The sequence below is a fragment of the Pteronotus mesoamericanus genome, unplaced genomic scaffold, assembly GCF_021234165.1.
Source record: "Pteronotus mesoamericanus isolate MK-2021 breed Mesoamerican mustached bat unplaced genomic scaffold, CSHL_Meso_final contig_246, whole genome shotgun sequence".
Lineage (NCBI taxonomy): Eukaryota > Metazoa > Chordata > Mammalia > Chiroptera > Mormoopidae > Pteronotus > Pteronotus mesoamericanus.
In genome coordinates, this window is record NW_026555104.1 from 9,317,879 (window position 1) to 9,332,715 (window position 14,837).

Sequence of the window (14,837 nt, forward strand, 5' to 3'; positions counted from 1 at the left end):
CACTTTTGGGCACTGTTAATTAGATCCCCTCCAATAGAAACAAATAACTAATAAATCTTATTCTCTTCTTGACTGAATCTGGGAATAAAGTGGTGATTACTACAGTTCAATAGTCTTAAATGCCATTATATATAAAGGAAGTTAAATAAGCTAAGTGAAGTTAAACTTAAGCTGAAATATAAAGGTTTTGATAATGCTACTGTTCTCCCATCTGGATGGATCTTCTGTGTCTAAGATTGCTGTAGTGCATATAGTATTAGGTTTGTATTTTTTTTCTTTAGTGTTAATTCTGCTGTATATTTATACTTTTTATTGGGGCTCAAATGATTACCACAAGTTTCTTGATTTTCAGTTATGTTCAACAGGTACAATTTCAAGTTTTCCTTGTCTTATACTGTTTTGATAATGTTCCATTCTCTGATTTGGCAAATTCAGTTATTAATTGAATATATTATATTAATGTTTTTAGCTTACCTTTGCCTAGGCCTGATACATCTAATTTTATTGAATATTTAAGTGCTTCGAAATACTTTCTTTTTACCTAACTGATTTAGAAAAAGTATGTGTAATAGTTTATTTTCTACTTTTGGTCTCTAAGGGGCCATGATTTCAACAATCACAATAGAACAATTGCTTGTTTATCCAGGTGTAGGAAACCATTAATAGACCTCTGTTAGTGCAGCAATCACCTCATGTGGCATAAATTCTTTAAAAAAGCTTTAAAAGGCTGGATGATATTTCATTATTTCCATAGGTATTATAACACTTAATTGTAAAATGTTAATTCTTTAAAAACTCTTTGTGACACAATTTATATAAAATGTGACACAAAGAGTTTTTAAAGGTGGCTGTAATAATTTATATTGTCCATATGCACATCTGTATACCCCACGACCCAGCAATTCCTCTGCTAAGTATGTACATCCAGAGGGTCACCAAAAGACACATTCAAGAATTTTCGGTAGGCAGGCACAGCTAGCCTCTTCACACAACCACATCAAAATGACGACCAAAGTATAGAACAACCATCACTCAGAACCGTCAGAAAGTGAGTTGAATGGAAGTCTGACAAGTATGGAATTAAAGAAACTACCTCCATCCAGACAGGTAGGAGGAGCGCAGATGTGGAACAGGTTGGTCCCACACCCACATGTGGTGGATAAAAATTCAGGAGGAATATCTAGGGAGTGAGGAGTCCCAGACCACACCAGGCCCCAGCCCAGGGTTCCAGTGCCAGAAAGGTAAGTCCCCACAACTTCTGGCTATAAAAACCAGCAGGGATTGAGCTGGTAGAAGAAACTGCTGGAGTCCCAAGCAGTTCCTCTTAAAGAACCCAAACACGGACTCACCTGCTCAGATTTATTCCTTCTGAGTGCCAGCACTGAGGTAGCAGCTTGAAAGGCACCAGTGGCAAACTGAGAGAAACTGAAGTGTATGGCATCAAGGTGAACAGAGGCCACTGTCCTTTTTCTAAACCCTTCCCCACAGAGCCACAGAGCCACAGAGCCACAGAGCCACAGAGCCAGCAGGCAGGTGCCGTATCTGAGACTCCATCAATCTGGCTAACACTGTTTGAACCGCCTTCGGGATCCCAAAGGCTCTACTCCACCCAACTTACGGGCCCACCCAAACTGCTCTCCCATATCAATGGCTGGTCTTGGTTAATGCTGCACAACTTCCTAAATCCTATCAAACAAACAACAGCTGGCCTCAGTGAGCCCCAGGCCAGGCACTAGCAGCAGCACCCTAGATTCACAGCTTGGCTTTGCCTGGGAATCTCTAAGCCCAGCACAAGCACTGGCCATCTCAGATTGCTTTATAGCTCATGCAGGTTGGTCCTGGGAAAAACACAGATGGGGGTTGTCCTTGGCCTGCCCCATTGGGGAAACCCCAGGGCCAGTGCACACAGTGGACAGCTACAGGCCACGTCAGAGCGCCACCTCCCTGCCCCCGAAGCTGATCCTCCACAGAGCGCAGAGGGTGGTGGTAAGTGTCACAGCCAGTCCTTGTGGCTGACTGGCCTGGGTAAATCCCTTCCATTGATCTGCCAACAGCAACCAAGGCTCAACGACAAGAGGAAGGTGTACTCAGCCCACAAAAAGGGCGCACCTTGAGTACGTAGCTTGGGTGATAGGAGAGGCTGTGCTACCAGACCCTACACAACACCTACTACAATTAGGCCACACTACCAAGATACAGAGTCAAAGCAGCTTTACCTAATACATAGAAACAAACACAGGGAGACAAAGAAACACGGCCCAAATGAAAGAACAGATCAAAACTCCAGAAAAAGAGCTAAACAAAATGGAGATAAGCAATCTATCAGATGTAGAGTTTAAAACACTGGTTATAAGGACGCTCAAGAAACTTAGTAAGGACCTCAGCAGCATAAAAAAGATCCAGTCAGAAACGAAGGATACACTGATTGGAATAAAGAACAATTTATAGAGAAACAACAGCAGAGTGAATGAAGCCGAGAATCAAATCAATGATTTGGTACATAACGAAGCAAAAAACAGTCAATCAGAACAAGAAGAAGAAAAAAGAACCCAAAAGGATGGGGATATAATAATCAGCCTCTGGGACAACTTCCAGAGACCCAACATTCACATCATAGGGATGTCAGAAGAAAAGAGAAAGAGCCAGAAGTTGGAAATCTATTTGAAAAAATAATGAAAGAAAATTTCCCTAATTTGGTGATAGAAATAGACACCCAGGTCTAGGAAGCACAGAGAGTCCCAATCATGATGGATACAAAGAGGCCCATTCCAAGACACATCATAATTAAAATTCCAAAAATTAAAAATAGAGAGAATCTTAAAACAGCAAGAGAAAAGAAGTTAGTTACCTACAGGGCAGTTCCCATAAGACTGTCTGCTGATTTCTCAAAAGAAACTTTGCAGGTTAGAAGGGATTGGCAAGAGATATTCAAAGTCATGAAGAGCAGGGACCTACAGCCAAGATTGCTCTACTCAATAAACATATTTAGAATCAAAGGGCAGATAAAGAGCTTCCCAGCCAAGAAAAAACTGAAGGAGTTCACCATCACCAAACCATTATTATATGAAATATTAAAAGGATTTATTTAAGAAAAAGAAGATCAAAACTATGAACAATAAAATGGCAAAAACACAAATCTATAAACCACTGAATCTAAAAGACAAACAAAGCAAACAAGAACAACAGAGACAGAAGAGTGGATACAAAGAACATTTTGATGGTTGCCAGATGGGAGGAGGGTGTGGGGGACTGGGTGAAGAGGTGAGGGGATTAAGAAGTACAAACAGGTAGTTAAAGGATAGCCATGGGGATGTAAAGTACAGCATAGGAAATGGAGTAGACAAAGAACTTTTGTGTATGACCCATGGACCTGAACAATGTTGGGGTATGGCCTGAGGGAGCTGGGGGAGGGGTGCTGGGTGGATGGGGGTAAAGGGGGAAAAATTAGGATAATAGTAATAGCATAATCAATGGGATATAATTTTAAAAAGAATGTTCATAACAGTACTATTCAAAATAACTAAATATTTTGTGTATAGCCATCCAATGCCCAAAATGAGTTGAAAGAAAAATTAAATTGTAGACTGTTTGTTGAATGAAATAATATTCAGCAATAACAATGAATGAACTACCACTTTATGTAATACTGTGAATGAATCTCACAAACAATGTTGAGTGAAAGAAGCCAGATATAAGAGAGTATATCTCTATTACTCCTTTTATATAAACTTTAAAAACAAAGTATTTTATTTACTAGTCAGTATTATGGCTACCCTTGTGTTGTTAATGACTGGAAGGAGACACAATGAAGATTTCTTCTATGCTAATAAATATTTCTTGATGTGGGTGCTTGTTGTACAGGTATGTTCACCACCTTGTATTTTGAATTGTCACTTAAGTTTACAGATGATTTTGTTATGCTTAAAGAAAATGATGTCAAAAGAAAAAATAAAGCAAAAAAAATCCAGACTTAGGATTGTCGTATACATTCTTAAAAAGCCATTGATATATTTTAAAAAGCTTTGATTCACACGAATGAACCTTACAAACATTATTCCAAGTGTGTGTGTGTTTGGGTATGGGTGTGGGGGGACAGTCACAAGAGACTACACACTGCATGATTCCATTTATATAAAATGTCGAGAACAGGCAAATCTACAGAGACAGAAAGTAAATTACTGGTTGCCTAGGCCTCGCAGAGGCGGGTAGGGAGTTTAGGGGAAAGGGGGAAAAGGGGAAATTAGGGAATGATAACTAAAGATTATGAAGTTTTTTAAAAACTACGGTGATGGTTGCACAACTCTGGGACTATACTAAAAACCACTGAATTGTACATTTTAAATGGATGAATTGTATAGTAGGTGACTTATATCTCGATAAAAGTTACCAAAGGGGCGGGGGAGGACTTTCACTCTGAAACCACAAATATTCTACAAATAATGATAATAGGTACACATTTGCTTCACAAAAACATAACTTTTTTCTTGTTCTAATTGAGCCCAACAAGAATAAAGCAATAGGAGACTAACTAGGTTTTCTAAAACACCTAATAATGCGAGCAATACAGCCATTACCAATCAAATATGTACAAATAACAATTCACTGTTAATTTCCAGGGTAACATAACAGTTGATGAATTAAATGTTTAAGTTTTAAAATTTCATTTAACCTACAGGATAAAATCATCTACACACCAGATCTCTTCATTAGAATATTTAATAAAATAGTAAAATGCATTGCTTCGATTTTAATTTATTTTTTCTCGACTTTCGTTGCCCCTTTTCTGAAAATTCTGTGAAATACTCTGATGGGGAAAGAGAAATAAAGAAGGTAAAGGAATGGTCTCTATCACAAACCATCTCTAGGTCTGTGCACTGTCCAGCAGTTCTGCAGTAATGGGAACAGTGTATATCCGTACTGTCCAAGGTAGCAGCAAACTGCCACATGTGGCTACTGAGCCCTTAAAATGTGGCTACTGTGTGACTGAGAAACTGAATTTTAATTGTATTTCATTTTAATTAATTAAAGTTAAATTTTAATTTAAATTTAAGTAGCCACATGTAGCTAATGGCTACCATACTAGATAATACAGATTTAGATGAACCACAACTAAATATCAGTCTTAAGACAACTATATGCTTATTATACATACTAAGAATAACTAACAAAAGATTACTAAAGTTATATGTTTAACAGATCAATAAATAAACCAAAACCAACTTTATAAACTCACCTGGCCATCTTCCATTTTGGCTTTTGGATAGTTGAGGATTAATTTTGTAGCTTGTTCCCATTTTGCATGTGTATCTTCCCAGGCCTAAAATGAAGACAATTACCAAGTGAAAGCAACTTTAAACCTACAGCTAATAATCCATCAGTGATAGCCAGACCCCAAACTTGGTGCATGTCATAAACACAATATCCTACTTGTAATATGCATGTATCTTAGATTTGCTTCAAAAGCTATTCCTAGTCACATACACAGAACATGAGGCTTTTAAAACTGAGGGCAAGGGCCTGCGAGGAATGCTCTGCTGCTAAGGGCGTACCTCAGTGTTTCCTGCAGTGGGATGCTCGATGCGCCTTAGCAGTGCCATCACTCTTTTCTGAAGTGCTGCTCTTCCTAAACAAAGACAACAGGAAATCAACTTATTGAACTTAGAGCCCTGCCTGCCAATGGAGAACTTGGCAAGCCCAACGCAAAAGGCAAACTAGGAGGAGTGGAACGAATGCTTCAAAGGACAAAGCTGAACACTCCCTTTTACCTCCCTCACAGAAAAAGGTATTTTTCACTTGGACTTCACAAATGTCCAAGGCATAAAATAGCTATTCCCACCTATATTTACTCAAAACATGCCAATGTGTTTAACTTTACTATACGGGGTAGGGCAAAAGCTGGTTTACAGTTGTTTGTATGGAAATTAATATAATAACTCACAAATAATATAAGAACAAATTGTATTTCAGGTACTCACAACTGTAAATCTACTTTTGTCTCACCTTGTATACAGGCCAAGTAAATTATATAATATATGACTGCCAACAATTTATACTGCCAGTTTTTAAACAAATGTAGATCATATTAAAAGCTCAGTGAGACATTAACAGTTTATTACAAATTCTATGTATTTTTACCTTACCTGTACAGATAAGAATTTCAAGTAATCTTTTAGAATTAGTCCTTTACACTTGCAAAGTAGTCATCTTAAATACATCCCTGCATTCTTAGGACAATTAGATATTATGGGATTCAAGGCAGATTGAGTGAAAAAAAACATTATCCATATTTACCTGTTGACATCATATTGCTGACAGAGGCAAATTCCATGAATGTATTATAGTTGGGCAAGAAGTTGTGCACCGATACTTCATCCACCCCACACCGGATATCTGCTTCCTCACAGAGGTGGCGGAAACAGGACATGGCAACTAGAACAGCTTCAGTGTCAGGGCTCCACAGAAACATGTACAGAGCCACTTCCAGTTTGGTCTGCGCTTGTCGGCATATTGGTGGGGTTCCACTGCACCCTGCTGCACTATCCTGAGAGTCAGGGGCGGGAAGCACATATTTTCAATGTGGGTAATTTTATTTACAAAGCCCAATAATGCAACAAACTGTGCATCTACACACACAAAGTAACCAACAAGAGCTTCACCCTTTAATCATGATAGGATTTTTCAAACCCCCAGTTACCTTGTTTCAATGAGAAATGAGATTATTTGGACCAACATAATGCTACTATCTATCTGTCCACTTTCCAACGGAATAATTATTATCCTATTCTAGATTCCAGAAATGTAGATTAAGTCTAACATGGACAAAAGTCAAACACCTGTAGCATAAACCTACATAAAAATTAAGTCACATCCCAATCCACTATGACAAAGGTAGAAGTAACAGGAAATTCTATCTATCTACTGGAGGGAGGAAATGAGTACATTCAATACTGACTGAAATGAAGGCGCAAACAAAAACTGCTGTAGAAGATATATTTGATTCTGGATTACATATTCCCAAAGCATGAAATACAGAAATCCTCACAGGAAACAAATGCAAAGTCACAGGTAGAAAATTGTAAACACCACACCATTTAGTTGTTAATATTGTTATATGGAAAATTAGGGATTAAAAAACTTTAGTCTGAAGGAAAAAAAAGCTCTTTTGTAATGATTTTTTTTTTTTGCTTATACTATGATTTATTTTTTAAAGGAATCACATACACAAACAAAACTACAGAAACATTTATCTAAAACATGAAGCAACATGTTTTTTCTCCCAGTAAATTGTACTTTTTAAAGTTGGTACAACTTTTAAACTTCTGGGGTTTAAATGGTCTTTCTTATGGAGCAGACAGTTACAATTATTAAAGCTGCCAGTTATAGCTTATAAGTGTCAAATACTTGGTCAAATACAGTTTACGCATAATCCCATTTAATCCTTACAACAGTTCTGGGGCAGAAATTATTATTATCCCTGTTTTAAAATTGAGGAATTGGGTCACAGAGATGTTAGGAACTTGCCTCAGGTTTCACAAAGAGCTGTGACAGAACCAGAATCTAAGCAGTTCTCTACCATGTTGTATTACCTAGTTGAAATTTACTGAAGTTCATTCAGAGAAACACAGAGAGTACATATGGTGACATAGGAAAACTATAAAAGCTGCTGCTCACCATGGATGCGTTTCCTTTTCCCTTCCGGAGAGAGGTTCCAGGAGTACAAGTACGGAGTAACTCTTCATGATCCATGGACATCTGGCTGGTATTTCCACTTGAAGGAATGTCACATCCTACCCCATAAAAGAATAGAAAGTGACAGGAGCTTCTATCTGCCTGCTAGAAAGAAGAAATAAGTAAGCCTTTCTGAAGCACTGATAAGCAAGAGAAATAAATACTTAATATGAGTTGTCTTCCTGTTTGAAATTACCCTGGAAAACCTCTCCTCACAAATCCTATCTCTCTCACTCTGAGGAACATTCACTAGAAACCCCAAAATAGTGTTTGCTCAATATCTTTGAAATGACTCTCAGTTTTCTATGATTCAAATCATTAGAAACAACAGATTCTAGAAATGTAAATAAACATTTCTCAATCTAACATGAGCACAAGTAAAACATTAACAATATGCACTTCTCAGTCAATTAAAAATGATTCATGAATATTTTCTCCCATAAGATTTTATCCTCTGCCATGCCAGGATAATGGGAAGTTGACTTTTTGGAGATTACTACTCCTCTAGAGCAGAAATTTACACTGGTATATATGCAAAGTACATCACAAGAGTGACTTATACTGACCAGAGTAGTACCAATTTATTACTAGATTACTAATGCTTGTATTCTGGAGAATTATACCATAGCCAAGGGCATGAAACTCTGAGTTCTAATGTTCTTCCTTATCTTAAGAATACAGTGGTACCTCAGTACTTGTCGTTAATTCATTCCGAAACTTGTGACGAGTGCCGAAAGCAACAAGTACCGAATGATGAAGCATTTTCTCTCGCAGGGTGCTGTCATGACTCATACAAGTTCTAGCAAGTGGATGAGTTGCAAGCAAGCACCAAGTGCTGAACTTTTTTTTTCTCGTCAAAATGTGACGAGTACAGGGTTTGACGAGTTCTGAAGCCGACAAGTACCAAGGTATGACTGTAATGCCAAATTCCACTATTAACACACTAAAATAAGCCAGATATGGATAAACCCAATTCACCATTAGCTCATTTCTAAACAAAGAAAATTTGGCAAACTGTATGGTAAACTTAAAAGCATATGAGTTTGTTACATTTAAGAGTTCTCAAAACTATGATTCTAGAAACAGATAAAAATTCATTTAATCAAGCATTCCTAAAACTGTGCCATAACAAAAATTTTAATTGACTAATTACAGAAACTTTATATTTAAAGAAATCTAAGGCTCTTCTCTGTCCCCCGAAACCTTGTCACTATGCTTCAAAAGTTTAAAATCAAACTTTTCACTCAACCCTAAGGAAGAAGACTCCTGATATTTTTGAGAGGTGAAAACTTAATGGCATGAATACAAATAACCCTGTGTTTAGGACCCTCAACCTAACCCCCTTGACTTCTTGATAGATAACATTCTCTGATCTAGTACAGCCATTAGATCTAAATCTTAGGTATGTACTTGAGAGCAGAGATAGGATATGCCTCTCAATCTACTTTGGTTATAGCAGCCCCCACTCCACCTAGGCCTGCCCCACTGAGGCCTGCTTAACTTAATTAAATTAATCAGGATTGCGACTCTGAGACCAAAGCCTCAGAATAATTTTTTTTAAACGTTGATTTGTTAGCCACTGTCCTCTGCACATGTATTTCCCTTAAAGATTTTGTAGGAGGGAGGAGCTAAGTAAATGGAACACTTCCTTAGTTTCTTCCCATTACAATCCCAAACATTCTTCCCTTTTTAAAGATGTTATTTTGCTTACCTTATTTTTAAGAAGAAATTTATTCCTGCAGATCAGAATTTCCCGCAGCCATTTGAGAATTTCTGTGCTACTAAGCATTTGATGGCTTGTTAATTTCTTGCAGATATAAAAAAGCATTTGTGAGCTGCAATAACATAAAGTTCATTGTTACCAGCACTGTAAATAAATAATCTAATACATATATGATCAGTACATAAGAATGACATTCTTTCATAATGGACACAAGTTTAGAGCAGCTTATTTTCTGTTCTAGGATTTACTTTAGAAAAATCATTATCAAAATGTGATAAAAGGGAAAAAGTGTACAGATTGCATTAAAAAATCAAATACTTCTAAACCCACTATTCCCCAAATTCCCCATTATTTCATCCATGCAGCTTATCCTTGTGGAGGAGTCAAGAACAAATAACAGACCATGTGTACAGCATAAACTGTAGGTAAACCAAGTGCTCTACAGCTGGGGTCTCCAAACAACGGCATACAGGGCAAATCCAGCCCATTGTTTACTTTTGCAAATAAAGTTTTAGGGGAATATGGCCACATTAATTTAAATGTAGTCTGTGGCTGCTTACATGCTCCAACAGTGTAATGAATAGTTATGACAGAGACTATCTGGTCCACAAAACCTAAACTATTTACTGCCTGGCCATTTAGAGAATAAGTTTGCTGCTGATCCCTGCTCTGAAGCTGTACCGTCCAATACAGTATCTGCTAGCCACCCACATTTGGTTACAGAGCACTTGAAATGTGGCTTCTCCAAGTTGAGGTGTGCTGTTAAGTGTGAAACACACTCCAAATTTTAAAGACTATGAAAAAAAGAATGTAAAACATCTCATTAATAACTTTTATATTGATTACATGTTGAAGTAATATTCTAGAGTTATATACTGGGTTAAAAATATATTAAAATTAATTTTACCTGCTACTTTTTACCTTTTAGTGTGGCAACTGGAAAATTTTAAAGTACATATGTGGTTCACATTACATTACAGTTGAAGAGCACTGCTCTAGGGCGGGGGATTTAACTCAGCTGTGTGCACTCATTTCTATGATTAGATAATGACAAAATCTGAGGCTTAATTTTCCTCAATGTATTGTCTTTGTGCTCATTAAAAGGTAATAATTTATAAAACCTAGGAAATTATAAAATTCTGTATGTTTTTGCCTTGTAAACAGATGTTTATTATTATTATAATCATCAAAAACACTGGTATTTTAAAAAACTTATAAAAGACCATAGTTTAAAAAATCTGAAACTATCAACATTATAAAATTTTAAAACTCTAAGCTTATAACTGGACAAAAACAATTTAAAACATAGTTGCAACTATAAAGAAATCAGAAATAAAGAGAATACACCAAATAACAATACTTGCGATTGGGTAATAAAATTTAACACAATTTTTAAAATTTTTCTTTATTGCTGTGACATTGCTCCTACAGGTAAACACAGGTCACAATCTAATTAATAATTTCAAATCAAATAAAGAAAATCCTAAAACCTCTGGATATATGTGAATAAAGTTTTACTATAAACCAAGTACCATAGAGTTAATATTTAAAGACAAAAATAAATACAAAATAAAATTTTAAATTAAATAAAAAAATAAAAGTCCATTTACCTAATTTCCCAAAATGTTTCTACAGGAGCATCTGGGTTCCACAAATCAATGCTATCTAATTGATGAAGAACCAGCAGAGCCTGAATTTTAAAAGAGAAAGAGAAGATTTATGCAAGAAAAACTTTAGGTTAACGTAACATTGGACTACTTATTTCACAAATGCCAACAAATCAAGCTATTTAGTTGTGGCCTTGACATACAGTGTAAGGTAAAAGAAAAACTCTGAGACCCCAAATCTCTGGGTTGGGGGGGAATATAAATATATATATATATATATATATATATATATATATATTTCACTTTATTTGGATCATTCTTACTTAAAATGACATACATGCATGATGTTAAATGACTAATGAATTCAGAACACCAATACAGACATGTAAAAACTGCTTTAAGATACACAATTTCAATAAGTATCAACTCTGTGGAACATAAAATTAATCCCCAAGGAAGGAGAGCTTGCCAAAATTAATACACACAACAATATTTTACTTCTAGGCCAAAAGGTAAAGTAAAAATCATCAGGCCACAAATTCTTTTGGAATAGCAAAGATAAATTATTTTTCAAAAACGGAGAGCAAAACAGACCTTGTATTTCATAGCAGATTATTTATCCTAAAACATTTTGACAGAATTGAAACTGGAATTTAGTTCACGGAACATTAACAGAAATTCAGTAATTAATTTCAAATACACAACAAACATACAAAAACACTATATGAAATAAATTAAAGCCATCAAAGGTATAAAGAGTAAAACTAGATTCTTCTTTCCAAACATCCCTACCCTAACTCCAATTTCACAAGACTTCCCCCAGAAGTACGCTGTTGAGCTCTACGTATTCCTCTCAGTCCTTAGTATATTTGGCAATTCTTTACTATGCTATAAACCTTTTTACTAAAATTCCAATGAAACACTGTTTGGAACAAATAATGAGAACTGATTTGTTAAAACCAAATAAGTATATAAACTGCAAATAACCTGTCTCAAATTAGGAAAAAATATTTAAATGTCTAACATTGTATCACTTTATAACTCCTAAAGTTATAAATTATTAAAGACAAGATCTGTTATCTTATTTCAAACAGTTTTAATGTACCTATTTTTAGCTATTTACTGAAAACTGCTATTCACTGTAAGGCTTTAAAAATTATGGTTTATAACTCTCATATCAAGGGACAAACAGCACAAATTAACATTCAATTTTGTCACTATTGTGCAAAGACTTAGTATCATTTACTGACACTGTAAATGGCAAATCCTGTTTATATTATTGTTTGACAAAATATTTTTTAAAATATTGAAAGAGAATGTGTTAACCTTTTCCCTGAGTTAATATAATTGTTTTCCTTTTTATGTTCCCTTTCATTTTTTAGTTTCCTACATATATTTTAACACAGCTATAAACACAGCATACTCATTGACATTTCAAAAATACTTTTTCATATTGCTGGGTGATCTGCATGTTTTGATGAATATTTAACAGTTCACCAAGATGAAATACCACTCTCTTGTCATTAAGTATTAACCCATTCTATTAGTGAATATTAAAAATTCTCCTAATAGCCTCCTATTATGAATAAGAGTAGTAAGCATATGTGTGTGTAGTTTTTTACTTTTGAATTATAGTCATAGGGTTAAAAAAATACAGGAATGGAATCATTTGCACTCACACACAAAGGGCATTTGTACAGCTCCTGCCAAATACTGTCAAATATCCTTCCAAAAAGAATGCAAGGAACATACTAATTTATAGGACCAGTAGCACACTACACAAATGTAAGCAATGAATACTGAAAAACTTTTGGTAAAATGAAGTGTACAGTACAAACAATAAAATAGTTAATCTTAAGTATTTTTCACAATAGATTTTCACAAATGTATATAGTCATGTAACTAGTACCTAGCTCAACATTATCAACATTGCCCACAGCCTCTTCATATTCCTTTCTGGTCATTAGCCCTTGACAAAGGTGACCACTTACTGATTTCTATCACCATAGATTAGTTTTGACTGTTTCCTACTTATATAAAGAGAATCTCACACCATGTTCTTTTGCACTTTGCTGTTTTCTCTCCCTGTTATGTCTATGAGATTGGTTTCTGCTTTGCACTCAGGAGTAGCTCATTCTTTCTTTTTTTGTTGTTTTAATCAATAGAATGAATATCACAAAAATTATTAATCTAGTCTACTATTGATATTGATTACACTTAAGTTGTTTCCAATTTTTTTTGGCCGTTACAAGTTACGCTGCTATTAATATTTTTGCATGTGTCTTTTGGTAAAAGTATATAAACATTTCTGTTGGATAAATAATACCTGCTGGGTGAAACTGTTAGGTCCCATGTTCAGTTTTGTAGATACTACAAAGCAATTTTTAATGGTGACTGTACTCTCCCCTCTCTTCACTTCTATGTTTCTCTGTTTTCTTACCCCTCAGAGTCTCCCTGCACCTCTCCCTGCGTCTCTGATCCTTCTATCCCTGGCTCCTTGTGTCCTTACTACTCTTTGTCTCTGTGCATCACTCTTCTTTCACGTGTCTTTTCCCCCAACAACTTCATCTACTAATCTGCAGAGTACAGAGTGAATGAATGAAAATACAGTAGTCATTTAATATTTCATAAAGCTTTTTGTTATTGATTTCTAGCTTAATTTTATGGTAGTCACAAAAATAATCCTGAATGGTTTCCATCCTTTAGAATTTGTTGAGACTTCATGAGCAGGACACACTGAATGTTCCATGTGTACTTAAAAAGAAAGTGTAGTTATTGATTGGGTGTATTGCTCTATATACATCAAATAGGGCATATGTGATAGCTGTGTTGTTCAAATCTCCTATCCCTACTAATTTTTTTGCCTGTTTATTCTATCAGGATGTTGAAAAAAGTATGCTCAGGTACCCCACTATGACTGGATTTGTCTCTTGCTCAATTTACTTTATATATTTTATTATTTTGAAGCTTTGTTATTAGGTTCATATAGAGTCTTATTTCCTGGATGGACTGGACCCCTTTGTAATAATGAGATGTCCCTCTTTATCTCCAGTAATGCTTCTTGTTTCAAACTCTGTATCTATTCACTACATCTTACTCCAGTTTTCTTGGGTTAGTTTGTGTGGCATATTATTCCATCCTTGTACTGTCTACTCTCAGTGTCCTTATATTTAAGCCAAGTCTCTTATAATGACCACATAGTAAGATTTTTGCACTCCTAGGTATTTACCCAAGAGAAATGAAAGCGTATATCTACACATAGATTTGTATATACATGTTCCTAGAATCTTTATTTGTAATAGCCAAAAACTGGAAAACACAAATGTGTTTCAAAATGGATAAACAATTTGTGGAACAGCCACAATGGACACAATACAGCAATAAAAAGGAATGAATTTTTTAAAAAGGGATGAACCAGTGATATATGCAGCATAGATCAATGCCATGAAAATCATGCTGAGTTAAAGACAGGAAAAAAGTATATACTTTATAATTTCATTTATATAAAATTCAAACTATAGTAACTCAAAGCATATCAATGGTTACTAGGGAAGCAGCTGGGGGCACAGGAGTGAAGGAGGGAGGGAACACAAAGGAGCACACGATAACTTTCATTAGTGGTCAACATATTCACCTAAGTGGCCATTAACAAGTCAGTAAACTGGTATAATCATCAACGGAATGCTTATCAATACTAAAAAAGAAGGAACGAACACATGCAACAACATGAATGAATCTCAAAAACTTGTTGCGTGAAAGACACCATGCAAAAAGGACTA

The 14,837-nt window shown here is 35.6% G+C and overlaps 1 protein-coding gene across 3 annotated transcripts in view; it reads right to left on the bottom strand.

The window, feature by feature from the left end:
* NF1 (neurofibromin 1) overlaps positions 1 to 14,837 on the bottom strand; it is a 245,812-nt gene that overhangs the window by 124,347 nt on the left and 106,628 nt on the right. For all 3 annotated transcript variants that reach the window (XM_054573167.1, XM_054573165.1, XM_054573164.1), the window contains 6 exons: positions 11,062 to 11,141; positions 9,440 to 9,563; positions 7,672 to 7,833; positions 6,292 to 6,541; positions 5,550 to 5,623; positions 5,234 to 5,317 (listed from right to left, as the gene is read on the bottom strand). In XM_054573167.1, the coding sequence (XP_054429142.1) occupies positions 5,234 to 5,317; positions 5,550 to 5,623; positions 6,292 to 6,541; positions 7,672 to 7,833; positions 9,440 to 9,563; positions 11,062 to 11,141 (774 nt within the window). The remainder of the gene's footprint in view (positions 1 to 5,233; positions 5,318 to 5,549; positions 5,624 to 6,291; positions 6,542 to 7,671; positions 7,834 to 9,439; positions 9,564 to 11,061; positions 11,142 to 14,837) is intronic.